Source organism: Drosophila kikkawai, chromosome 2R (assembly GCF_030179895.1).
Source record: "Drosophila kikkawai strain 14028-0561.14 chromosome 2R, DkikHiC1v2, whole genome shotgun sequence".
Taxonomy (NCBI): domain Eukaryota; kingdom Metazoa; phylum Arthropoda; class Insecta; order Diptera; family Drosophilidae; genus Drosophila; species Drosophila kikkawai.
In genome coordinates this window covers 8272803-8300629 of record NC_091729.1, presented here as the reverse complement: position 1 = coordinate 8300629, position 27827 = coordinate 8272803, and the positions used below count along the sequence as shown (strand labels likewise).

At 36.8% G+C, this 27827-nt stretch overlaps 1 protein-coding gene across 5 annotated transcripts in view; it reads right to left on the bottom strand.

Moving 5' to 3' along the window:
* kuz (zinc-dependent metalloprotease kuz) overlaps positions 1–26532 on the bottom strand; it is an 81240-nt gene extending 54708 nt beyond the window's left edge. For 2 of the 5 annotated variants that reach the window (XM_017176732.3, XM_070283906.1), the window contains exons 1-3: positions 26030–26329; positions 24742–25297; positions 19772–19804 (exon numbers count right to left, since the gene is read on the bottom strand). In XM_017176732.3, coding sequence (XP_017032221.1) covers positions 19772–19804; positions 24742–24805 — 97 coding nt within the window. In that variant the 5' untranslated portion in view covers positions 24806–25297; positions 26030–26329. Of the gene's footprint in view, positions 1–19771; positions 19805–24741; positions 25298–26029; positions 26331–26410 lie in introns of those variants that run through there. The other 3 variants (XR_011444459.1, XR_011444458.1, XR_011444460.1) reach the window with 3 other exon arrangements.
* Between the last annotated feature and the right edge of the window lie 1295 nt (positions 26533–27827).

Sequence of the window (27827 nt, the reverse complement as noted above, 5' to 3'; positions counted from 1 at the left end):
GAAAATGTTGCTCTGAAGCGCACGCAATGCGAAGGGCTTAAGTGTAGCATACATTCGGGGGCGTCTTCTTCCGCTTTGCGAGTGGGAGTCTTGTTGGCGATGATGTGGCTGGCTGCGCGAAAGTTTGTGTTGTTCTATTGATTCGCTTTGCGCCTCAGTATTATTTACGTTTCACTGACTCAGTTATGCTCTCCGGCTCAGTTATCGTCCTTCTCGTTTGCCGCTGTCAGGATGATGTAGCACAATGTGGATCTCTTCCCGTTGCGCAGAAGGAGCGAGCCTGTCATGTAACACGTAGCGACATTTTGAATTAACGAAGCATGAGATTTGATTACATAAACTGCAACAAGGCAGCCAACAACAAGGACGGCTCGAAATTGGCAGCACCAACAATGACAACGCAACTTGGACATTCGCAAATACCCGCCGCATGGAGGCAACTCAACTTGCAGACCGAGCTAGAACCTCTTCGCATTCCCACCCACTATTGTCATGGCAGTCCTCATAATCATCATCATCAGGCTCGATTGTCGCTCAGCTCTTCCGCTCCAAGCATTTGATACATTTCCCATAAGGGTCCGGGCTCCGGATATGTGCTCATCATTGCTAGAACGCAGTACGATCCTATATATACATTATATTAAAGCAGTATATGAATGAGTTTATATAATTTGTAGCTCTCTTAAAACATCTTAAAACGTGATTATCCCGTGAAAATTACCATACATTTCTATATCAATTTCAACGTACGTTTCAAAAAGAAAAACATCTTGTCATATAGCCATATATAAAGGGTAATATTTATGTAGTAGATACCTGCTTGCTACTGCTCACAACATAACCTGCATAAGTCATAGCTTTTCATCGATTATTCATCAACGATTCATCAACATTTGTTAGCAAGTTTTTTTTTATTAAGTGGCGCCTTTAGTATGGCCAAATAAGCTCTCCAATTTCTAAATTACATTAACTGGCGCAAAATGATGTATGTACATAGTTTGTAGTACACAATATCTACGCTTCTAAATCTAATTATCAACTTGAAAATATAATATTGTACAACTGACCAAGCCAACCTTGCTTATACTTCTGACATTGTAAGTTGCCGTTTGGCTGGCTTTGACTTCGTTTTAACCTGTAAGCTAATTTCGCAATCATATGAAAGACCTCAAAGCACAACTTACTGACACGATTCTCCGAAGGTTGAATAAGTCGGGGCTCCCAAGGCTTTTGAAGGCACCATACATATTTATAAAAATTCTCATTTAAAAAATTAATGGGTAGGGTCAAAGAATCCCCAAATTGGTTACCTTGAACTTTCTATTGTCCTCACCAAGGCCATAAAAAAGGCTAATTTTCCTTGCTTCATGTTTTTTGTGCGCCCAACTTGGCGCTTTAATGGCTGCTGATTGTCAATAAATACAATAAATATATATATATACCTTTTGTGCGTTATTTAACATCAAAAGGCAGAACCATTTTTTGCCTATTGTATTTTTTACACCTAAATTATGCGCACATGACGGCATTTCCCAAGTAGAGGTATAACTTTTTGTTTTTTTATGGGAGGGCAATTTTCGTTTGTTCTGTCTACTTTTATTGCTTATTTCTGTCGTCTATTTACTTTGTAAGATATACCAGTTTCTCTTGGACCAATTTAAAAATTGATTTTGTTCAGAATTATATAATTAAAAAGAATTTTAAATTAAAAAGTTGTATTGTCTAGTGGCTACCGTGAATATTTCATAAAAGAAAGTATGATAGGTTCATGGTACATATACGCATCCTGATAGAGGATCTTTCAATGAACGAAAAATAGGCAAAACAATAACAAAGTTGATAAGTCTTTGTGATCTTGCAGTTTATTAATATGTTAGTCATAAATTTTAAGTTTATTAAAGATTATAAAGAATATACCAAAACTATCTTGGTAAATTCGAATCCTGGCACCATGTATCCTGGCCATATGAAACTGCATAACATAAAAAGTTATCTTAACTTTAACTTAATTTTGTTCATAGCCCCGCTTGCTCTGCTTACTAATGAGAAATGTGAAATGAAACTCGGCCGTGCCGTAATCAGGCTGCTTCCTGCTCCTATGATTTTCGCTGCAGCTAAATTAATTGCATACAAATTATTTAACAGTAATAAACATAATAAAGCAGGCGTGGGCGTTGAGTGGGCGCGCATACAGAGCACTTGTAATGCCAATGGCAACGACCAGGCCAGCAAAAATGCATAATGAGCATTAAAATGCTTCGGGTAAGTCCATGAAAGCAAAGTGAAACTGCAATGGCACTGCCATGGCTTTATGTTCATGTGCGTATGTGTATGATCCTGGTTAGGCACACACATACAGGCGCATAAAAATATATACCAGAATTTTAAATACAAAACACACGCGTATATATACAGGCATTACACTAGTCAAGGTAGCACAACACACACCACTTGCCACCCTTTACCCCTTTCCATTTTCCTGCTACTCACGTACTATTTGCTTAAATTTCTAAACGAATCCTTTTCATTAGCAGAGGAATCAGATACTATCCTAACGAAAACTTGATACTCTCATAGAGAATGATATGTACATATCTATTTTGGAGTAGTTCATAGTAATGTAATTTAATATAAACTTTAGGCATCAGAACTGAATTAGTTTATTCGTCTGAAAAAGTATTCGAAAAGTGTTCGCTTAGAGACATTGATATACCTTTTCTTATACCCGGTATCCTTAAGATACAAAGGTATTCTAGCTTAGGTATCTCAGACCCTATAAAGCATAACCAGCCGAGTCGATTTAGTGTGTCTTCTCGTATGAGCAACAACTTTAAGTCATACAAAAATGTGACCATGCCATAGATCATGAAAACTCGTTAAATAAATGAATATGTGCAAAAATGAATAACATCTTATAATAAAAATAAAGTTTCTGTCTATTTTTAACTTCTGCAATATCAACATTTGAGTTGTCAGCACCAATGGATGTTGCTCAACATGTTCCTAGCAGCATTTGTGCTTATGTAGGTGCTGCTCAATACGTTCCTAACAAAATGTACCCTGTAAAATTTAAGCTAAGCGCATGATTTATACTATACGCTGGTTGCCAGGTATCACACAGTCGACTGTAGCTTTCATACTTTTTGTATTTCTAGTTTGAAGAGTGTAGGACTTGTTGACCGCCCAAACATTGGCGCCATGGCAATTCTGCGCTAGAAATTGGCGCATAAAAAACGCCGAGTCGGAAGGGAGCATGAAACAAAATGCAATTGCACTTTGCACAAAAGTTCAACGCATTCAGTGAGCTATCCACCATTAATCCAATGCTCTTCACTCGCCCTCAGTCACTCCTCATCCCCATTTATCTTTCTCTTTCTGTCTGCCATACATTTAGTATGGCGGATGCAAATGCAAACTCGAAATCAAAGAGCGAGCGGCAAACGGGCAGCAAAACTCGCAACTCAATGACGGAAGTTTGCATTTTCGCAACGAATTCATAATCACGCTGAATGCTCCCTAAATCCACCAACCCACCCAGCACGCGCCCCCAACATCCACCGGGGCATCTAAGCCTACAGAGAGGCAGGATTGGATGGCAGCTGAAAGCACAGTTTATCCTTTTTGATTTGCAGCCAGTGACGCTGGGGAGAACTCGACCATGTTTTCAGTATCTGCTCTTCATGGTACATATTTTTTAGTTTCCAGGCAAATAAAACTGCCACACACACAAGTAAAAGAACACAAAAAAGTCTTCTGGCAGTGAAGGGATGGATACAAATAGCATTTTAAAATTTAAAAGTAATTTGTAGTCAATCCTCAAATTTTTACTTAAACACAAAACGAAATTCCTTTTGAAAAAAGTCTTTAAATTGTGAATTTGAAAAACCGGCGACCATATTGCTTAAATCGGCTCATGTCGAACACAAAGGAAATTGCCATTATACCTTCACGAAACGCCTTCCCCCGATACCCACTCATATATGTACATAAATCTACATGGAAGCAACAGACATTATAAATGCCGTTGGGAAAGGTCAGGCGAAATGCCAGGATGCGGCAGAGGTCCTAACTGCTGCATATCTAAGCCTGGTGCACGTTGAAGGACCCACGGGACTTGTGCATAATTTACACGGCAAACCGCCTACTCACGCCTACCCAGGGAAGGCAGCTAGCAATTTTACATCATTATGTGCCAAATGCAACATTTAATTTTAAATTATAAAAGAAAACATGCAGCGCGGGAAAAGAAAGGCCAAAGGTGTGGGCCGTGGTTGGAAGCTGGACGGAGGGAGAAGCAAGACACAAAGGCGATTATTTATGTGGCTACGAGAGGGGAGGACGAGGGAGGACCTGAACTCGGCATACTGCCAATTGCAGGGTAAGAAGGGCCGAGTCATCCCAGTGTACTGTTGTCCCTGCCGTGTCTGATAATAAAAGCAAACTTTACCTGGAGCACCGGGCGATAGGAAGGAGGGAATGGGACTGGGACAGAGCTTAAGAACTCCGGCATTACGCTCCTTTTTTAAGCGCGTTTTCAACGTTGCCAACTGAGCACTCACCTGTAAAGAGAAGAAGAAAATAAACATTAAAATATATTTGATTATGGCGTATTATGCCTTCGTCTAACCGCAACTCAGAGACGAGCAATTAATCGAAATAAAACCCTGAATGTCTCTTCCTTTTACAGCAGTACTTAAAATTCTAATATCGAGCTAAAAGTTCGAGGAAAATTAAATACATAATAATTCAAGTTTAGAGAGTACCTACTATCCATCACTCGTTTATTTTTATTTATTTTCATCTCGATTCTCCCCGCAAAGTGTTCGCATTTTTGCGTGAATTTACAGACGACGCCTTTAGAGGGGCGAAGCACTCAGATACATCAACAAAGCACTCGTACATATGTGTTATATTTTTTAATGGCATTTTATCAAATGCAATTAATCGTAATTGCTCGTTTATCCATACAGCCCACATATGGCGGGCCAAGGCACGATAAAACAAGAGAAAAAGAAAGTAAAGTAGGCATCAGTGCTCGCACACCGACGCCTCCACAGACCCCCAAGCCCGGCAAATGCTTCAGCGTTTACTTGAAGTGCCGCAGCGGAACAAGAACAAGGGAGGCGGCCCTCGGTACATTAACATTTTAGAATTTCTCTCTTTTCAGCATGCGGTACTCGTAGATTATAAAGGTATGTATGTTGTATAAATGCAAATTTTTAACGTGACCCATTTGGAGATAATATTGAGCTCGGAAAAAAATGTATTTATATTTATATGCTTATAAGATCATTTTTGGGAAACCAGAAGCATTTCTCTTTAAGGTTTACTTGGTTGATGGGCCGCGACTATCGGGTATCTTGTAGTCGGTACACTTACGAGCAGAGATTTTTCTTGCTTTGTCTTGGCAACGTGACAAATGTGTTCAAAAAATAAAACAGAAACATGAAAAATTACACTTAAATGGGTGAGGGAAAGGCAAAAGCAAAGGGGAGAACATGCACCGAACACATACATCAAATTACACATGAAAAGTAAAAATTGTTGCATCCCGCCCCCAAACACACCGTTCCACCGGGCTGAGAATGTTTTATGAGGTCAATTACCTGTCATTTGCATGACGGGATGGCGTAGGCGGAAAAGGGGGAGGGTGCCATGGGTGGAAATGAAAATGGAAGGTTGGATTTGGGGTCGGGCTTCGCTTGGCTGGGTGTCAGTTTCCATTAGCTGGGTGGCTCTGGAAATTTACATCTGAACTTTAAGCGAAGGTCATCGGTCTTGCCTCTTATTCAGTCCTTTTACTTTTGATTTCGCTTGTCGTTTTGCACTTAGTTAATTCTCTTTAGCCGTTCCTTTTCCCCGGCAATGTTGTCACAGGTCAGGCAATGAACTCGATTAATTAGGGGCATTGACACATGTGCATACGTATGTGTTTATAGTTGTCCTCTCCTACTTCTCGTCCTGTGTGCACTGCATGCTATGTAAGTTCAAATGTCAAGTTGGCAATTAATGGCAGTTCTCAAATCGATTTAAGCAGAATTGTACGTATTTATTTGCTGCCTGCAGTTTTAAATTACTGCGAATTAAATACCAGTTATATGATAATGTAGCAGTGTTAATGAGCATTTTCCCTCTGTGATTTAGTTCTTGTATTTAAGCCAATTAAATTCATTTCTTACTACTAAAATGAAATAGAAGTCAAATTAATTCTATTCTAACATAAATAATCCATACTAAAACTTACTAACCGATAAAAAAAACCACACTTTCATGTATTTTAATTTTTGCTTCGACTTTCTGCTCTTAAGCAAATGTAAATCTTTTTAGCAAGTTTTAAGAACGCCATCTTAAAACCACAAAACAAACAATCAGACTGAGAACGCGGTTAGTTAAGCTAAGTTTTTTATATAAATAGCCCTTTTATTTGCTTTCAAGCGATGGAACTGATAAGAAACGCCCAAATACACACTTGAAATATTGATAAGAGACGCGATTTCAGTGGCTGACACATGATGCTCACAGTAGCATCTAAGCTTATCAGTACATTTAAGCTTATATGGTAAGTCTCATATACTAGATATGTGAATTATTAGCAGATTATAACTTTATTTTTAGATTAAATTGTTGCCAAAGACCAAGAGATATAGCTGGGACGTGGTCCTACGATGATTCTATAACACAGGTCGACAGGTTTTTTGGAACCAAGAATCAAAATTCTAAGGAAGTCAAAATAATAACTTTTATTTCATTTATCTATATATTTTTGTGTTTTTCCTTACACTCCTACGATAAAACGGATAGCAAACTCCCAGTAAAATGGACATCAAGCCAGAACTAATAAAAGTGCACACGTTTCTGGCTGCAGTTGGAAATAGGAAAAAAGGAAACAAAACAAAGGGCACCAGCACTAAAATCAAATAAAAATCCCCTGCTGAGGGACAGCCAAGCCCTTCCCAGGACCGAATAGCCAAGAATGTGGAGTTATCTTTTCAAATGAGAAAACCCGAGATGGGGCAACGGCGGAGCAGCAGCAGCTGGGCAAATGGATTTGAAGGGTTGAGGTTGAGAGTTTCGGATGCACATAGTAAAGCCCATCATGCCGACCCCATTCCGCAGCCAAACTAATCTCTCTGGGCTGGCAAGCAGCAGCTGCACGGGGATTTGGATTTTGGTTTGCCGTTGCATTAACATGTTGAGCAGGTTGCTGTGACCATAACGGAGGACCACTGCCATGCCTTCCAACCACCACCCATTCGTGTACAGTGGTGTAAGTCTTCGTATTTTTCAATCATATTATAACATATTTTTTGGAGTAATCTAAAAGTTTTTAAAATAAAATTGTTGTTTATTTAACCTTATCTACCATTGCATTCGAGGAACTTATAACCTTGGGGAATCACTGGCAGCTTGTAGAAGGAGACTCGACGGCAGTTCGCTTTTATATGTTATCCGTACCACCGTGAACAAAGAGATAATGGGGAGGTGAAGCGCCTTGGGGCTGGGGCCTTGGGCCCGCCCGCTAATGCACACGCACAATGAACGTGCACAATGCACAATGCACGATGCAGAATGCAGTGGCAGTTGGCGCTGTCGTTGCGCCAGTTAATGAAATGCAGCATTCAACGGCCGACAAGACGTCGCCATTCTGTGCGTGCGAGCCCAGCTGCAGGATTTTGGAAACGGGTTGGGTTATGGTCACGTGTAGGGACATCCATCGCACGTATGCCAATCAAAAGCAGGACCTCAACTGCACGAGAAGCCCGGGGTGGTGACAGTTACGGTGGACAACAACGGCGTTAACTAGCGTACACCGAGCGGAGCGCTGTCCGCAAAGTCAGGCCAGAGTCACTGGCGTTATCAAAGCATCCCCCAATGAGCTGGGGCTGCCTCCCTTAAACCAACGCTTACCTTTAATTACCGGATTGATGCAACATTCGGTTTAATGGTCACTGCTGGCCAAGTCACGTAACTATGAGAATGGGGGAGAAGTACTCCCGGGTAACGCGGGAGGTAATCTCGCAGCACATGTACATACGTACGTAGATACATATGCAATCAGGTACTTTCAGTACTTGTATCGTGGTAACTTTGACTGCAATTAATAGTTTGTAACGAAAATATATATGTATACCCCAAAGCTAATGAGGCATTAAATATGAGCAGTTTAAAATCCTTGGAGAATTTTTGTTGCGCACAGAAATTACTTTAATTCAACTTTCACTTTTCATATTTACCTTTATTGGTCATTATTTCGCATCGTGCACTATACGCCTTTGAATTTTAGGTTTTTTGAAGCACGTTTAACAAAAAACTCATTCAAATAATTGCATTTTGCTGGCACATGACGGCACAATCTGCAACACAGTAGCTGGCAAGTGTCGAGTCGTGCGATGCCAAGTGTTGCAAAAGCACACACACAGATGAGTATTTTAGATTTATACAGCAAATAGTTGCAAAATGGAGAGAGTGCGGCAGGAGGACGGGAAAGGAAATAAGTTACGCCTCACGCACACGTTGAGCTATGAAAATTATAAACAAATTAGCTCCTCGGTCTGAATTATGCGGTGTGGCATTGTTGGCCTTGCATAAATTAGTGCCATCAAGTGCGCCAAGTTCGGAACACTTCAAAGTGCGAGAGTCACCACCCCAAAAACCACCCACACTAATTCACACCATCCCGCCGCACCGCACCTCACCGCAGCATCCAACCTAATTTGTAATCTGTGCTAAATCTGCTTGTAATATGTTTAAAATAATTGGAGCGATGGGCATTAACGGTGGCAGCAAAGCGTTATAATAGAGCTTATTAGGGTTACGGGCGACGACGAGGATGGAGGGCAACGCGGGCGTGGCAGCTGCAAAAGAGAGGACCAGAACTCGTCATGGCAGTAGATAAGCATAACAAAAGTAAATGACGGTTGCGAAATGTGTCAATTCTGTGACATAACAACGCTGAGGGAGAAGTGACTCTATACAAAAAGTGGCGAGTGAAAGGGAAAGTAACTAAAATGAGGTTAAACAAAAAATAAACTAATTTTATACGAAATAATGTAACTAGGTTAACAATTAAGCTATTATAATACGAGTTACCAAACTCATTTTTTAGCAATGGAAGGGCCCAATGCTGTAAGGGTTTACGCCTACCTCAAAACATATAAAATCAAACCTTTTTTATATGTTATACAATCTTTTGTTTAAAAAATACAAATACAAAATATTAAAGAATTTAAAACCAGCTTAGATACTCAAGGATTTCCCGTTTTATATATGTAGAATGTTTTCTATAAATTAAAACCAAATAAATTATGTAGAGAGCACTCTTTTCATCACTATAATTACTTCAAAACTAATTTGGGTTGAGATGTGGTCAAGATCTTAAAATATACTTCAATGGAAAAATTATTTTTATTTAAAGATATTTCTCCACATCCTGACCAGAGCCAGTCATACTTTCATATCATTTGATTTTCAAAAAATGTGCTTCTCATAAAACTGTTTGCTACATATAAATATTTCAAGCTTAAAGCCCCGTTCTAGTTAAATCCGCTGCTCGAATTTATGAATTTTATGCGTGTTTATCAGCAAAACATTCCGCTGAACGCGACTCGAAGCTACCCGATGGGAAAAGGCAAACAGTGGCTCACAGTACAATCCCCCAGAGCGAACTCAAAACACAAAAGCTCAATGGACATGTAGCGCAGTCGAGATAACACAGGCACATAGATACATACATACAACAGAAATACGACATGTACATGGAAAACAAATGAAATTCTCAAAACAGTAGTTGAAGCTCAAAAGCGAAACGCAGCGAGACAAAACCAAACGAGGCGTGAAAATCGCCGACAAATCATGAAAAAATTAGGGAGTGACTCGACCAAGAAGTACCCCTAGTTGATTGATGAAGTTGGTTGAAACACCTATTAGTATTACGGTTTTGCTCAAAGAATATTTCTTTGTCATGACACAATTAAATTCATTTATAAGTATGTAGAAACATACAATGTATACAATGTATTCTGAATAAATCAGCTAAAACAAGATGATTTCTTGCAACATGCAAAACAAATTGGATTATCGTAATATTCTCTGGGTTCAGAGTGTAAAAACAGCGTCCTTCAAGATATGTTCTCGTTACTTATCTGCCGGTTTCATACACTTCCACGGATGCAATATACCCTTAAGACTACAAGTACCGACTATAAAAGCGCAACAAGAAAAGTCTGTATGCAGAACACACATGCAGGCACACAAACACATATGCATATCAAGCGAAACATGGGGGACTGGGGGGCCGGTGACGAGAAATGATTCATGGTTGTGTTTATCAACAAACACGTTTCACGAGGCGTTTTCAGAGCTGCTAAGGAAGCCAACTGGGCACATGACAATAAATAAGCCAAAGTCAAGTCTGCTTCGAGTTCTAGCCCGGCTGTTTGGTAGCGACAGAGTGAGAGATGGCCACATGGGAAAGGGCCTTGGGAGGCACATTTGTCCGATAAACATAAGCAAGTGCACATGTTTCTAAAGCCATGTTGCTCCCCTATGCATATAATACGCAAACTATATCGAAAGGTATACGCATATCAAAAGGTATACACTTTTTGTTCAATTCATAATAATACTAAATTTAATCTTAAATGTGATAAGGTTTATATTATAATGTATTTCAACTTAAAGTTTTGACTTTAACATCAAATCGTTACGGTTCACTCTATATTCACCCAAATCACCTGCCACCATGCACTACATACTGCTTTGTCCTTCGAGCCGGATTGATCTTTAGAGAGTAAAACTCACATTACTACTGTGTTATACTACAGATGTTTTACTTTAACGAATATTTTATGAATAATACCAATCAATTGAAAATTTACTTGAAATGGGCTGTTTTATAGTGCAGTAGAAATACAATATATGTAAGGAGATGTATGATACATATTTTTTGAGGTAGCCCAAAAAAAAATATATTTCTATTGATATTAGAATCTATGTAATATACAATTAGGACAAAACACTTTAAATAAAATGAAATAATTGCAAAAACAAAACCCCAAGTTTTTTACTTATGTATATCTCAGTTGAAATATGCCGGCGGGTGTGCACAAGTTTGCCTCATCCCAATCTGAATGCTGCACATGTGTGCATTTGACACTCGCTTTTGGCCTCCTCACTGTTTATGACTCATTTGGGCAAACGAGTTCTGTGCGCAGCCTTCTGCCTTCCACTGCGTCACCCTGCCCCAGGAATATGCAGGCGACGGTGGAGCTGGCGCAGTTGGGAGCCAATGGAGTCGGGAGCCTTTGTGTTAGTTTCAAGTAATTTATATGAATTTTATATGCAATTGCATCAATCTCAATTATATTGTGCTTCAGGGAGCTTTAGTCCCGACCCTGCTCACACCACGAGTGTGTATGACATGCAATATTAATTAAGGTTTTTATTTAGGTAATTGCTTTAAGCCAAGCTGAACTTACGGCAACCTGACTTTAGTCAGGTGTGGGCTTGGCCCTTCTTGACGTCAATACTGAACGACTTCAGTTCATAAATCTGCATGTTTTCACACAGCTGCAGTTCAGGGGTTCATTGACCATTTTGGGACACGTAAGAGTGCCCCGGAATATGACTGTACTTATGTATGTAAGCCCTCTTATAGGTTAAGATGCTTATCCGTATCAATGTCTGGAATATCAGTCAAAAAGTTCATCAATTAAAAAGAAAAATGAATTGAAGGCTTTCAATTGAGTTCAGCTCGGTTGAGTCAAGTGAAGAGTGGAAAAAGCGGGATAAGCGGAAAAAGAAGGACAAGAAAAATCAATTTAAATGATTACAAATTGAGGGAGACAAATAGTCGGGCCAAGAGCTGAAGACAAAGATGCCAAGCGACAAGATATGCCAGATGTTTACTCAGAATGCACTGAGCGAAAACTTTAAAATGTTTTGTCTTAAAATTAAGTCGATATATTGCAACAAAGACAGGGGTATGTCAGAAATTGGAACGCGATCCAAAAGATTGAAAAAACTTAGTTAAAGATAATGTGGTTCTTCAAGTATTATTTATTATTATAGCGATTTCTCAAAAATTCTCTTTTTATTTAAGTTTGAGAATATATAAGTTAAAGACATTTAAAATAAATCAAATCTTATGAAAACTAACAAGTAATCATAAAAATAGGGTTCTAAGACACAACTTTCCGCCGTGTAATTGCTTTTGAATAAGGCAATAGAATCACAACCAAACAAGAATGTTGCAACGCGTAAACAAAATTTTAATTTTATTTTTCTCGTCAGTCATCACCAGTAGCATAAATGATAAGCAACATGGCAACAGACAGAGACTAAGGACAATCCCAATCTCAGTCGGAAATAAGCAAGATAGAAAGCTAAATTCGGGATGCCGAAATGTGTATACCCTTGCAGTTTGCTATTATATTAAATACAAGCAATCCATTTCGGTCTCATGAAAAACCCTTACAGGGGAGATATTAGAGATTTATATTGTAAATTGATTGAAAATACGGACACACAGACAGAAATGGCTAGATCGACTTGGCTATTGCAAACTCCTGGTCAAAATTATAATACCCTGCAAGGGTAATAAAACATAAAAAACCTGAAAGGAATGGCACTAACTGACCGACTGAGTCAGGTATTTCGACAGCCGCTTCATCTTTATTTCATGTTTCAGACTTTCTTTTCTCCTTTTTTTCGGAGCCCTAACAATTTGAGTTTTGTGTCGCCTTGGCAGCTCCACGTTTGACACTTTGGATGTGTCTCGATGCCGGATACCCGGTTCTACTGCCATTCTATTCTGTTGTACCAAAACAACAAATTTTTTCGCTTTTCGCCTGATTCTTGTCCCGACAATATTGCTTTTTTCGTTTCAAGTTCTCCCTTTACGTTCAGTTCTGAATTAATAAACAATGGGCAACACCGGTCCTGAATAATAGATTTTTAGCTTTTGATTGTATTTGGTGGGTTTTTTGCAACCCCAAAAATGGGGGAAATCGTGAACTGCAACCGTCAAGGCTTAAAAATTAAATTGTTCAATAAATAAATCGAAATTGCCAAGGCAGTATTAACGTGACTTTTGTGGGTGTTTTCCACGATTAATTCGTTTTCCCTTGTATTTTATTCTTTTATCATACGCAGTCCCTAGAGAATTTACTGTCGTAGGGTTGGTAAAATAAAATCATCAGGACAAAGTTCAAATTAGAGAACAGGAAATGCTTTAAAAAAGGATAAGGAAAAAGTATGTTACATCAGCAAGTGCTAAATAGAAGGCAATTTTAATATGGGAATTTTATAATCTCTGGACTCAGTTATTTATAAAACATTGTTGGCTTCTAAATTGAGCTTTTGTATTACATATACAGTTGACTTAAATTAATTGGAAAAAACTTCGCAACCTTTTAATTTAGTCCACGGTCTAACTCAACGAGTAGCGTTGATTATAATTTATCGATCTTTCAAATCCAACTCTCTGTCCGGGGTTAATAACATGCAGCAAAGCACAATGAACACAGCGAATGCTCCAACGAACCGAAAACAGAAATAAAGAGGGAGAGCTACAGATTGCAAAACGGACAGCAATGAACCCAAAAACAAGTGGACGATGAAATTGTGAAAATAAAACTCAAAACGAAAGAAAAAATGTTCAAATTGTAGGAAAAATAAGCGCAAACAAAAGGCAATTTCAAAAAATATATGCCTGTAATGTAGTGCTTTCAAAATATTGTAAAAATTTATTGCAATTGTTTGATGCAAGAACAAGCTTTGAAAAATCAATAATATGAAAATCAGTTCACATAAAAGAGTTTACCCTGAATATTTGACCGTTTAATTCACCAAATGAAAGAAAAATTAGAATACTAATTCAAATTTAATAGATAGCACATTATATATTAAATAACTCCCTTGGAGTTATACAAAAAATACCATGGATTGGATTTTATTTCAGCTTTGAGTTCAGTTAACAGTTTTGCAGTATTGAAAGCTAAGAATGTTTTACGTTAAGTTTTAAACTCTGAAATAAAACGCACACAAATTGATAAGCTGATAAAAATACAATTAACTTCCCTAATATTATAATACCCCTGCAGGGCTTTATACTAAATCGGTGCTAGAGTCTAAATATGAATAAAACTAATCTTTTCAAAAACAATATTATTTTCCTTCTCTTTTATAGATTAGTTTCATTTTCGTTTTTTGTTTTTGTATTGAAAGCAATGAAGAACAAAAACAATATTATTTTCCTTCTCTTTTATAGATTAGTTTCATTTTCGTTTTTCTTTTTTGTATTGAAAGCAATGAAGAGGAGCCAGATTGTGGAAGGAATCTTAATTCATTAAAGATGCGTTAACTTACTACCCCTCCAGTCCAGACCTGTCTCCTGTCTGGCGGCCATTATTTATATCGAGCATCCCACACATAAGTCTGCGATTTTCCTTTGATAATTAAGTTGTGTACATTAGCTTCGCTTGCGTGTTTTCCTCACTGCGTGAGCTATATTTTCTGTGCCATTCTGTGGCCCCTCGTCTGTCCTTTTTTTACTCACTTGCGGAGCCGGTCCTGGAGAGTATAATGCTTATATTAGCAAGCTCGTGTCTGATAACAGAGTTATTTGTGGGTGGGCTATGTGGTCCGCCCCGTTGGCAATGCCAACATCCTAATTACACAACATAAAAACGTTTGCTGGCCCTGCGCGTGTGCCTTTGATTAGCGCCGGGTAATGAGTTTTTAGATTGTCGTAGAGGAGTTGTCTGGATGGTATTTCTCTAGTAAAATTACACTACAATTTGTGACGAAAAAATATGTAAGATATTCATGATTATCGTTAGTTGCCTCTTTATCTTGATGTTGTGCCTTTAGTTGGTGACCAGTTCGATTAAGTTTAAAACTCAATGAATGAATGAAACTGGTCACAATTTTGGATTTTAATAAAATTTTAAATTATCTACAAACTTAAATTTCGTTTTTAATTTTATTCAGGCAACAGTCTGACAAAATAATTTTAATAAAATCAGTATCCGGATAGACCGTCATAAAAGGAAAAACCCACAGCGGCATCGAAAGCCCTAAAAGCTGTTCATAAAGCACAGAACCGACAGACATACGTGAAAGCCACCAATAAAACGCAATCCTTTTACCAAAAGGGTAGAACAACTGTATTTAGAGTTGCAGCAGGACTGGACATTTATGCCTGTTATTGGGTAGTAAACATTCCCAATAGCCCCAAGCAGACATTTAGTATAAAACAGGCAAAACAGGGCGAAAAAAATTAAATTAAAACCCCTTGTGCTACTTAGAAGGGCAATTGGCTTACGCAGGAAAGAACTAACCAATAATAAGAATGGAAGCTATCTTCGGAACGCCGAAGTTTGTATACCCTTGCAGTTGGCAATCGAAAATCGAATCCAGTTCTGTCTTAGTTCTCAATGAGAACTTCTCATATAAAATAATCATAACCATCATTTAACTGATACAAGATATGGTCTTCAGATCTAGCCTTTTTGAACTTATAATGAGAAGAGAAAGAAGACTGCAAGCTTCAAAACTGAGATAGTATACTCTCTATAAACTATAGTTTATGTAGAAACAGACACACAGACAAGGCTAAATCGACTCGGCAGGTGTTGCTGTTCTAGAGAAAATAATATACAGGGAAACGACCGTACTAAACGAATATTTGGTAAAAAAAAAAATATAATACGCTTCAAGGGTACCGAAAGGATAATTCCAACTTAAATACAGTTTATTAAGTCCCCGGCGACAATGTCGTTTATTTTAATATAACCTGGGTAAGGATTTGAGTTGTTTTTTTGTTTTCCTTTTGAGAACTATTACCCTACTTTTAAGTAAAAAGGTACTTTCTCTTAAATGTAGATATTTTTTCTTCTGAAACAGTAAATAATTCTTTCAGTATATACATATAAGATTGCTGATGATATAAAAGCTTTCTTTTTTATATTTTGTACAACATTTGCAGGGTTAACATTTTCAAAATCTTAAAAGTATTTATATATTATTAAGAATCAATCTAATTAAGCTATGTTCGCCTTATTGAGAAATTATAAAATTTAAGTTAGGTTTAAGTTAAAACACTTAATACAACTCGTTCTTATACAAATAAAAAATATGGTCATACTTTTGAAAATAAAAAAAGATGAACCAATGTACATAAAGGACACAAGCCAGGGAAATAAGAAGCCAGATGGATACCAGAAATACACAAATCAAGATCCAAAAACTAAACGTATCCAGTTCGCGTATCCCTGTTTAAAAAGACAACGGATATGAATGTACCCTTAAGCTATCAGACAGCGTAAATGAGCGTGTATTGAAGATAAAAATGGTTCTAAAGCAAAATGGATGCTGAAGCGAGCGTAGGAGGGAAATACTGGAATATGGAGGACGACAGCAAACTGCAGAAAAGCATAAAAACAAACAAAACATGGCTAAATGGCAGGATGGGTATGAGGACAGCGAATGCTAATCAGTGCATCTCGTTTCCACTTCACATTGAGCTCAAACTCCAGAATTTTCTGTTCTGTCCCTGATACGGGAAAAACTGTTTGGCAAGAGCGGGGAAAACATTGCAAAACGGAGCCCGGATGAACGCTATAGTCGAGTGGATCGAATACGAAATACCTGACCCTGAATTAATAAAATTCTATAAATTTTTTTCCACTGAAAATATTAGAGATAAACAAAAGTCTTGCTTTAATAGCACTCTTCTCCATAGCGTTAAAAGTTGTCTATTTTTTTGACAATGACACAAATTCAATATACCCTTGTACAAGAACATTTCAAGTATTACACATAAAAAGCCAAGTACAGAAGATGAACGATTTTATGCACAGTGCAGCTTTGGACAATAAGGGTTGCACTATGTTTCACAAAAAACATGGCAAATGAAAATGAGTACCACAGCATAGGATCAAATATACACTGTACATTTTAGAAACTTTGCTTAATAAACTATGTTTTGGTAAAGGTTCTTAAAACATTTTTGGAAAACACTATATAGTACATATGTATGTGTAGTTTCTATACATTTCTTAGCATTTTTGTGTTCACTGAAGTAATCACCCCTTCAACCATATAGTCTTTCATATCCAATTTTTTAGGGATTTTTTTCTCTTCATTTTTTTGTCCATCCGGTGATGCAATCAACGCTTCATACTTCCTTCATTTTCTTTCCCATAACCTACTGCATAACTCCAGGTCCAGACCGTACACAGGGGAAGATACAAAGCTTTGCAGACAAAATAGAAAACAAAAAGAAGCTGTTGCACATAGTACTCGCCCCAACGTCGTGTCGATTGTGTGGGCGTAACCGAGGAAAATGCTATTAACTGGTCATACCCCACGGAATAGCAGTTTGTTCAACTTTTTTATGGCCCCTCGTTTCGAAAGCTCTTGGATATATGTATGTATGTATGTCCATACATACGTATGCTATATACTCCATTTCAATTTTAATTTTTTCCATCTAGAAGGCCGCAACATAATCGTATCAGCTGAGGATTTGTAAAGTGAAGCGGAAGAAAAGGAGGACATAAGGTATGGGGAATGAAATATGAACAAATTTAACATGTTAGCAATAGGTTCCATGAATCGACAGAGAAAAACAGAATATACGAAAAATAACAGTACTGTTCCTTCTTGCATATCAAAAAATATTAGCTTTCCAGATAGTGAGTAGTCGCGGTAATGCCTCTTACTACAGCAGAGCGTGGAAATTTGATTTGCACATTTGCACGTTTTCAAATAACCCAACCTAGTCAAAATAATGAAATTTTAAATTACTTTTCGGCTATGGGCTTCAAAAAAAACATTTTTTATAAAGCTATTTCGGATGTTCAGAGTGGAAAACAAATGGAAGGTGGAGCTGTATCATTCACAATGAAGGGCCATGAATGGACTTAAAGTATTACATTAAGCTCCCTAATACTTAACCACAAGTAAAGGTCACTCAAATTACAAAAACAAAGTTTCTTAAAAAGGTCTGCTTGTGGCTGGCCATTAGCGAGCGTGGAATCAGCGATACTGTGTTTTTAAAGGCAGGATTAGCTGAGAATGCGCAGAATTGTAAGGACAAATCTCATCCGGCCCTTAATAAATGTATAGATAAATATCATGCTAATTATACTACAGTGTTTTGGACTGATTTGGCGACGGCTCATTATGACAGAACAACGCTGGAGGCTCTTAATGATTTGGGCATTGAGTTTATTACTATGAAAAGATTTGGACAAACTTAAAAATATACAGATTATAATGTCTGGTCAGACTTGGAATAAATTTTTTATTGGTATTACAAGACGTGTTCGTATTTCATTCCTGAAATTTGTATAAGAAAGAGGGGACACATACTTTTTAAAATGTTGTTCCTGATCATGCTCAGTTACCAAAAAATATATTTTATTTTGTCGTTTATTTAGTGATTGTTCGTGTAGTCGGTCAATTTTAACTTTGTTAAACAATTTTATAATTAACATCAATTGGGATATATGTACATACATTTGGCTTTGTTAAAATCAAATACTTTTTCAGTTATGTTATTAAAATTGTGTAGTGGGTGCTACAGAATCCACAAAAGGAATAAATACGCTTTACGAAACTTTTTCAATCTTTTTCGTTGCCAGACAGCTGCAGTAAAGTTAATGTTCTTGCCGCAAAAAAAAAGTGAATAATTTGCTGATATAACCAATTTTAAAACACCCACGAACTCAGACAAGCAAACAGACAGACTGAAAGCGTGGAAGCAGACACAAAAACCCATTCCATTGACCGCAAGAGGAAAAACGGCACACCAGACGGGAAAAATCGAAGGAGGTGATTCGGAAAAGGTGTTCGGGCAGCATCTGCAGCTGTAAACCAGCGACCACACGACCACTATGGCCAAGTAAAAACTCATCAAACTATATTTTCAATAAATAATGACAACCGACGCGGAGGGCGCCAGGAACTGGCGTCCATTTTCCACCAACAAACCACCCAATACAGCCGAAATACGACGCAGCTTCATTGATTTTATGCCAGTTGGCCAGGAACCACAACAGCTACAAGCATAAAATTGAATCATAAAAAATCGAATACTAACATATATGCACATATATATGTATATTTAATACACGTGTACAGAGGCTCGCCATGTCATTTGCATGGCCGGGCAAAAAGAGCTGGTAAAAACAATACTTTTGCAGTCCCTCTTTTTTATGTCCGTCAGTCAACTGACAAGTCAACAGCGATGCAACCTGCATGCCAAGGGCTGAAAAAAATGGAAATGGAGGTGGAGAAAGGGCGGAGAAATGTTGGCGAAATGTTAGACAAATGGGAAAAGGCATGGGACTTTGAGTGGCTTTGTGAGAAAGAGTGGGACGGCCTAAACGAATTTTAGAGCTCCTCAACTTCGGGCATTTTTTCCTACTCTTTTTGCTTCCTTTGTCGGCACATATTATAAATTGCACTAAGGGGAGACGTGCCGAAGTGCCAACGTGTGAATGGGCCAAATGCGCGGGGCTTAAAAAAAACTACACAAATTGTCCAGAGATTGGGGTTAGTTCTGTCCATCTAGGAAGCTCTCCACTTTTATTACTTTAAGTTTGAGAAGCTACCAAAGCCATAACAAATTCATTGGCGTTCACACTTTGGGGTTTAACCCTACTATTAATGAATTATTAATCGTTTAAAAAAAAAAACTTCAGAAACACAATTTAGAATGACTTTTCAGCAAGCCGATAAGCATTTCCATCCTTCAACTCACCTCTCTTAACTCCAGAAATATCTTTTGCGTAACCTGAAAAGATACAAAATGGTAAATATTTATTAATAATGTTTTTCTGCTATTTTGAAAAAAAAATTATTGCATCAAGCTAAATAACGAGAACCAAGAATCCTGGTTAGCTTCTTTTAGTTTTGAGTAACTTAGAGTGGAGCACACGCAAAAGTATTCAAATTACAATCCACTTAAGAAAACAGAAAAGAGGAAAGCGCAAATGAGACGGGGAAGGGAAATGTTTCCATTCTGATGGGCCAAAAGGCAAAGAGGGCCAACTTGAGGGTTAGGGATTTGGGGTTTTTACGGAAGGGGTCTTTACATGGCTGATGGTAGAGTACAAATATTAAAGAAACCGTTAAATATAATTTAGAAAAAAAATCATAGATATATCTTATATTTCGCATTTTTAGTTCTATCTTTAACATAAGTTTTATACCCTTGCTGGGTATTATAATGTAAGTCAGATGCTGATCAAAAAATTAACAAAAGAGATGCAAATTTGGTTCGTCAGTCATTAAATAAAAATGTAAGCAAAAATGTCTATACACTTTTAAATATTCACACCATGCAATGACTGCAAAAGCATTACGCATTAATCATTTTATCTGGTTTCAATTTTTCGGTTGCCTCGTACATATTGTGTGTTTAGAAGATTTCAATATAATCAATTTTGATAGCTGTCATCAGGGAAAGAACTTTCTATACATTCTTCTGCATATTTGTGTTCCGGAATGGCAAATGAATTATTTAACCGCACACAGCAGACCCACAACTCTTTGGCCAAAAGTTTGCCTTTATTGGCAGCAATCTGCGTGTGCCGTATGTCTGGAATGTACGTACATATATGTATGTATCTGTCGTCCCACAGGCACGGAAACAGAGAAGAGATTCCAGACACAGACAGACCTAACATAATGAGCGACATTAAAACTAATGAAAATCAACTTTGGCACACCGACGAAAAGCGGCGGCAAAGCCGGCTGAATATGGGACCTAACCAAGGGGTATGATAATACCCCAAAAGATCGAGCAGCATAAAAATGTCGACTTCTGTGAAGTAGCAGAAGCGGCCCTGCCATCTACCAACCCCTATCCCTTTTCCGCCCAGCTTTAGCAGTCGTAACACAGAGCAACAATAAGAAAATTGTGAGACAGACAAAGTGGAAAAACGCATAAAGATGAAGACTGAACAATAAAGGAAATGGTCGCCAGGAATTCCTCAGAAGCCGAATTCGCTTTACCCTCAAGGGTAAAATGGTTTTATATTACTATTACTTCTACTATTATATACAATTTAATAGTAATATTTATTAAATTAAAACCAAATAATTTAATTTTAATTTTAGTCAAGACTTCCAAGTTTCTAAAAAAAATTAAGATCCCCTCTTTATTTTTCTAAACACCTAAAATGCCAACATTTGCGAATTCGTTGTGAAACTGCTTCCAAAAGGGGCGAAACTATGTATGTATGTAATTTTTGAGATTTATTTACATGTATCCCTGTGTATGCACATAATTTTGTGGCCCTCCCAGTCAAATGAATGGGAGAGTCTGCACTTGAATGCGAATGCGAAAAGCGAATGCCAACAGGAAAATGTGCTTTGACTTGGTCTTGTTCTTAGTTTTCTCCTTTTCATTCCCATTCTCGTTTTTGTTTGTTTTTCCGATCGTGCTGTTTCTGTATCTTATATCTGTAGCTGCGTCTGTGCATAATGTATCTCCGTCTTGGCGAATCGCTCGCCTCTGTTTGTTTATGCTTCGCAACTTGACTTGGAAAAAAGAGTGGATAAAGGAAAGAAAAGAAAAGTTTTTATGCCTTTTGTCTGCTTCTCGTCTGTTTGTTTACGTATCTCTGTGGCTTACCGCGCAACTTTAATAATTTAATTAAATTTTACCACCCCCCTTGGTGTCATGCGAAAAGTCCCGCTTTGATTGTTATTTAGGCCGTTTGGAATAATGAGGCAGCATAATTCTCACATAAAGCCCAATTTAAGCGCATTTTTAGTAGCCAACTTTGCTTTTCCTTATTGAATTAAACGCTATATAAAAATCCTAAGCAAACAATAACATTTATCAGACTGGCGCAGGAAGTGGAATTCGGTCTGTAACTACGCATCAGTAATAACCATTGATTATCTGAATTGTAATAGTATTACACATTCTTTAAATTATAAGTTTTTGCTTAATAAAAATAAGATAAAATAAAAATAATAAAACTATGATATAAAAACCATATACGTATGATGTATCTAAATTAAGTTTAGTTCAGAAATGTACAACAAAAAATAAGAATATTCTATTCTAAGGTACAAAAAGTAGTGTAAAGACAGTTTTAATAATAGGAATACCAAACCATTTTAAAATCGGTCAATTTAAATATTACCGACGGGTATTTCACCTTCAGGAATAAGGACGTTTTCGCGATCCACTCTAATACGTTTACTTCCTGCATTACTTTACTCTGCATGTGCAGCACCCTAGAAAGCAATTTACATCAAGTCACGCCCTTTCATTAAAGCTACTCATCAATTTGATGTGCCATGCGCTTGACTCATTCAACAAGCTTAAGGGATTTATCCGCTACATGTACATCCACGTATAAATAAATGGCTTTTTTTATTATATTTATTCGGTTGCTACTCGACAAACAATAAATGTCAGTCGCATGCCTGGGGATTGTTGATTGTAACACATTTTGCAATGAAGAATACATTTGTATCTGGCAGATACCACAGCAAAAACAGGCCCACACAATATATCATCATGATAGATATAATTTAAAGACTTATATTTTTATTATAAAATAACACAACCATTTATATTCACGGTCACGTTGTCATCTCTAATTTGAATTGTTGCTAACTTCATTATTGTTTTCTTACTATGATGCACTTGGCACGTATGGGAAATAAAGCAAAGGAAAATGACAGAAGTGTCCATTGTTTCATGCCCTGCCGCCTACATCTCTTCTTCCTTATATAATTTGATTCGTTTAAATTATATTTGAACAAACTTTTAGTAGCCGGCTTTTAAACAAAATATAACCCGGATAAGCCAAAAAAAAATTGAACTCTTAAGTTCGGTACTGCAACATAATATCGACGAGAACATCAAATAACAAAAAAAACTGTAAACTTTTGAAAGCCTATATGAACAAATTCAGGTAATAAAAAAAAGTATAACAATCTGAAGATTACGTAAACAATTTTATAGGCGCAATTATTTGTACTCCACTTATCTTTATTTAATTTCGCAGCTTTATCTGGACAATCTGATATTTTTATTTATCCATAGTTCCATTTTATATATTTCTGTGTTCTTCTTTTTTTTTGCTTCCGCTGCTTGTTTGTGGGATAAACTGATAGGGCAAAATTATTCTCTCTTATAGTAGCAGCTTCATATTTATTTATTTTTTTTTTTTCAACCGAGACATTGACCCTTTTTTTTTTTGCATGTGAGTATAAAATTCAAGAACTTGTCTTTTTTTTCTCGTTTTTGTATGACTAAGCGTATATTTTTTCCCTATTCTCTATTCAGCTCGGTTCTCAGTTCTTGGGCCTGCTCTCCTTTGTTGTCAGATTAGCCGGCCAAGTGGATAAACCAGTTTTCGCTTCTGCCTCTCCAGCCATCTTCTCCATCTGTTTCTTGGCCCTCTCTGTGCGCTCATGTTCATGTTGCTTGACTTTGGCTAATTAGCCAAAAGTGGATGTTGTTGTTATGCTTGTAGCCCCGCCTCGTGTTTTGTAATGTTGAACTAAGACAATTTTTTTCAAGCAAACAAATTAGTTGAAGTGGCGAAAAAGGGAACTACCTTTAATTATTAAAATACTGCTTGTTCCAAATTAATTTTTTGTTTTTCAGCCAGAGTAAATATACGATTTTTTGTATAGTTTTTAAATAACAAAACCTATTGTAACAATATAATACATTTTATAATTTAAGGTATTTGTTCATCATCAATCTGGTTATTTCACAATAAAAATGAATGAGTCCCCATGGTCTTACTCGGGTTTCCATGAATCATCATGGCTTTATCGAAATAAAAACCTAAAAGTGGACCCGAAAATATATATGTACATACATATGTTTATATAAATGTACATATATAAGTACATACATATGAACAGTCAGTAAATGTGAAGAGTAGAGGAATAAATACCTTTGTATGTATTTATTAGGGTATTGAAAAAAGTAATAACAACATATATACTTCGAAATTTAAAAGAAACCGAACTTCAGAAACTTTAATTAAAATCCAGAAAATTTTACTTAGCTTAAAACTGAACTGATACCTACGAGTACTAAACAGTAGTCTGCTTCCATACTTGATATTAACTAAAAAATAGTCTCATACATTAATAAATACTATTAAGAATATGTTATTTTCAATGAATATTTAGTAAAAATACGTTGATACCCAATCTCATTACTGCAATAATAATCAATCATAACTAAAGTTAATTCAGATAAGTTTAAGCTCCTTTTAAACTAATTAGTTAGTGCTTGCTGGGAGCGAACAATATTCTAGGGAGGGGTGAATGAGGCTAAGACTTCATAGCCTTGAAATAAATGCTCAGTCAGTCGCTCCAAAGCATAGCTAAAATTTCCTCCCGGAAGTCCAACAAATGAAAGACTAATATGTTTACAAATTTAGCGTGGATCATTGATAGAAAAGAATTATATTATTTTATAAATGTATAAGTTTTATATTTGATTAGTAAGAATTGTTTATTTAATTTGTCTTTTTTTTTAATAGAATATTTGTTTTTTTAAAAAATGATTTTACTAAGAGTTATTAAATGTTTTTACACAAAATGAAGAAAGTTCGATTTCTTATGTATAAAACACATAATTCCAATAAAACTTAAGCTTTCTAAAATAACAACCGGAATATTACATATCTTTATTTCTTTGCTATTGTTTGGTTTTTATATTTATTTTATTTGAGCACTCACCATTTACGATGATGATGGAAATTATCGACACGAATGCAATGTTGAAAACACATTTTGATGACATTATATGCGACAAGGATCCAACGTGGCTGGGGTTGAATAAACAGAATTGGCACCGATTTCTGCTTGTTTTTTATTGGCGGCTGGGGGTTGTTTTTCTATAAAATTTCGGCAGTTGGTTGCTTTAGCGACACCACGTCCTCTCCGCTTCGGGACTTTTTAATTAGAGCTTCGCACTGACCGGGCCATTTGCAAACACAAATTTAGCACTTGCACCTGGACACACACACTTGCACATACAATATGTACATACTTACAGACGCCTTTGCATGGGCCATAAAACTTCGAAGCACTTCTTCGCACGCACGAACTATTTTCGAAATTTTGTTGTTTTTTTACTCTTCTTGAGCTGTTGTCACGTACACTTTTTCTTTTTCTTGAACGATTTTTATTTTATTACTTTTATTTGAAGAAATTAAAATTAAAATCAAAAAAAGTATTTGTTTTGATGAGAGGCTTTTGTTTAGTTAACTTTAACTTTCCGGCAGTGCAATTGCTAAAAGAAAAAGATAGAGGTGAAGAGGGAAATTTGTATTTGTTTTCATTTTCCTTTTGAGGCCACAACAGCTGTTGCGTATGGTTAACTGTATGTATGAATCATGGTTGGTTTGATTTTGTTGTATGTATTTATTTTCCTCTTTTGTACTTCTTTTACATTTTATTTAGTATTTATTCCAGAGGAAGTGGAAAAACAAAGAAAACCAAAAGGATAGAAACATCAAACACTAAAACAAATACGAAAAATCACAACACGTAGAGGCAAGACTATTGGTCTCCCGCTCGCACTCGATAAGAGACGATGAGCAAGCGCAGAGAGAGAGAGAGAGAGAGAGCGAGGTAAAGACAACTCAGAGAGCGATGAGTAAAAGAGAGGACGAGACAGCTGCGGCGCAAACGCAGCGAAGTGCATTCAATTATTTAGCTGCATTAAATGGAAAGAAAACAATTTAAAATGAATACAAATTTAAAAAAAAAACAAGCTTATATTAAATAGTAAATCAAATGCTGAATGTAAACGCCGATTTTTTTAAACTAATTTATTCAACACTTTTTCACATGTTTACTTTTTCGCTCTCCTTCTTTGCGCTCTCATTCTATATCTCTCTCTTGCTCTCCCTCTTTGTGTTATGTTCTCCGATTGCCTTCTTTCCTGTCGTCTTTCGCTCTCTGTTGCTTGTAAATTAAATGCGTTGAAATGCAGCCATTTTGTCTCGCAATTGGCACTCACTTGAACTCGCGTTGAATTTTCTGTTTAGAACATTCAATTGGCCTGAAACGGGCATTTATTAGTGCACATTTTCCACGACTGGCTTATCAACTTATTTATTATATTTTGCACTAAACACTGATGCACACACACGCACACTTTCAAGCTATTTTCCGACTCCCACGGCGTTCCGATCCGTTGCGAAAGAGACCGCACAACCGCCCTCGTTGAGGAAATTTTTGAGTCGTTTCGCTTTTCCACGATGTCGTTTCACGATTCAGTCCCACACAACCACCCTCGTTGAGTATAATTTTTGAACTGATGAGATACTATCGCATTCGTAAAATACGAGTTTCAAACGTGCCGCTGTCGTGAGACCGTCACTGGATAGATACAAAATACCTCCTTCTGGTTGTGGATAATATACCGATGTTTGTTTTAGCTAGAAAATGTTCCGGTTTTCCGGGACGGCACAACCGCTCTGGCAGAATTATTTTTTTGAAATGAATTTTTTTGCAATTCCTTCTTTCCCTTTTTCTGTGCTCTGCCTAGCGCTGAGCTGATGAAGCAATCTAAAGAGGAATAAGCGATGAGAGAGAGAGAGGGCAAGAGCAACTCTCTATTTTCTATCTCTCTTCAAGCCAGATCTAGCCAGGAAAAAGCTGAGCTTTGGCGGGAAAATATCTAAAGCGAATTCGTTTCTACAATGCGCCAGGATCAGCGTTGCCGATTTAGCCTTTTGCCCGCTAGAATTGGCGGTTTTCAAAAGCAAAATGCGGGATAAATTGTAAGCTAGCGACTTGCGGAAAAATAGCTTTTTTGCAAGCAAAATTAACGTTATTTACGTTGTAAATTTTTTCCATTTGAATGTCAAAGACATCGATATTCTCAGAATATAATTATGTTTCAAAATAAGAACGTCCATCTATTAAAATAGTTATATCCAATGGAATTAGTTGATAAACTGTAGTTTCTTTTGGAAAATATTTTGGTTAAATTAATTTGTTTGATTTATTATTTGTTGTGTCTTTTAGTTTGATTATGCCTTTTTTTGCTTATTATGAAAACGTAATTTTTTATGTTAAATATACTTTTAGCTATGTTACCCCTTTCTGCTGATATTTTCTGTTTTGTAAATAATCATTAATCATTGACTTAAGGTCCCATTTTTTCGCTGCTCTTCCTTTATGTTTTGCAAATTTTGTTAACAGTTTTTTTGTTATCTTTTTTTAGACGCTTCTGATAACTGAGTGTTCATGTCAGCCGATCGTTCCTAATTTCAGTCAGAAGTTTGCAACCCAGTGCTAAAGACATTTTCGACCCTATAAAGTATATATATATTCTTGATCAGCATCAACAACCGAGTCGATCTAACCATGTCCGTCTGTCTGTTTCTACGCAAACTAGTCCCTCAGTTTTAAAGCTATCTGAATAAAACTTTGCACATAGTCTTATGAATACTCTCACTACTATGTATGTCGGAACGGACTTGGCTGTTTTTCAACATTTTTGCATCAGTTTTGAGATATGGCCATATTCTATTATTTCAGAATTTCGGTTTTAATTTTATGAGAATCGGACGACTATATCTTATAGCTGCCATAGGAATAATCGGGAAATTAATAGAAACATTATAACTTTGTTGTTTTTTAACGTATTTTCATCTACTCTCAGATATGAGCTTTTTTTTTATTATTTTAGAATTTTTGTATAAATTTCATAAAAATCGAACATCTATATCATATAGCTGCCATAGAAGCGATCGGTAGATGTAGAGAAAATGTAAAGCTGGGAATGTAAAACTGTAAACACAATTAGT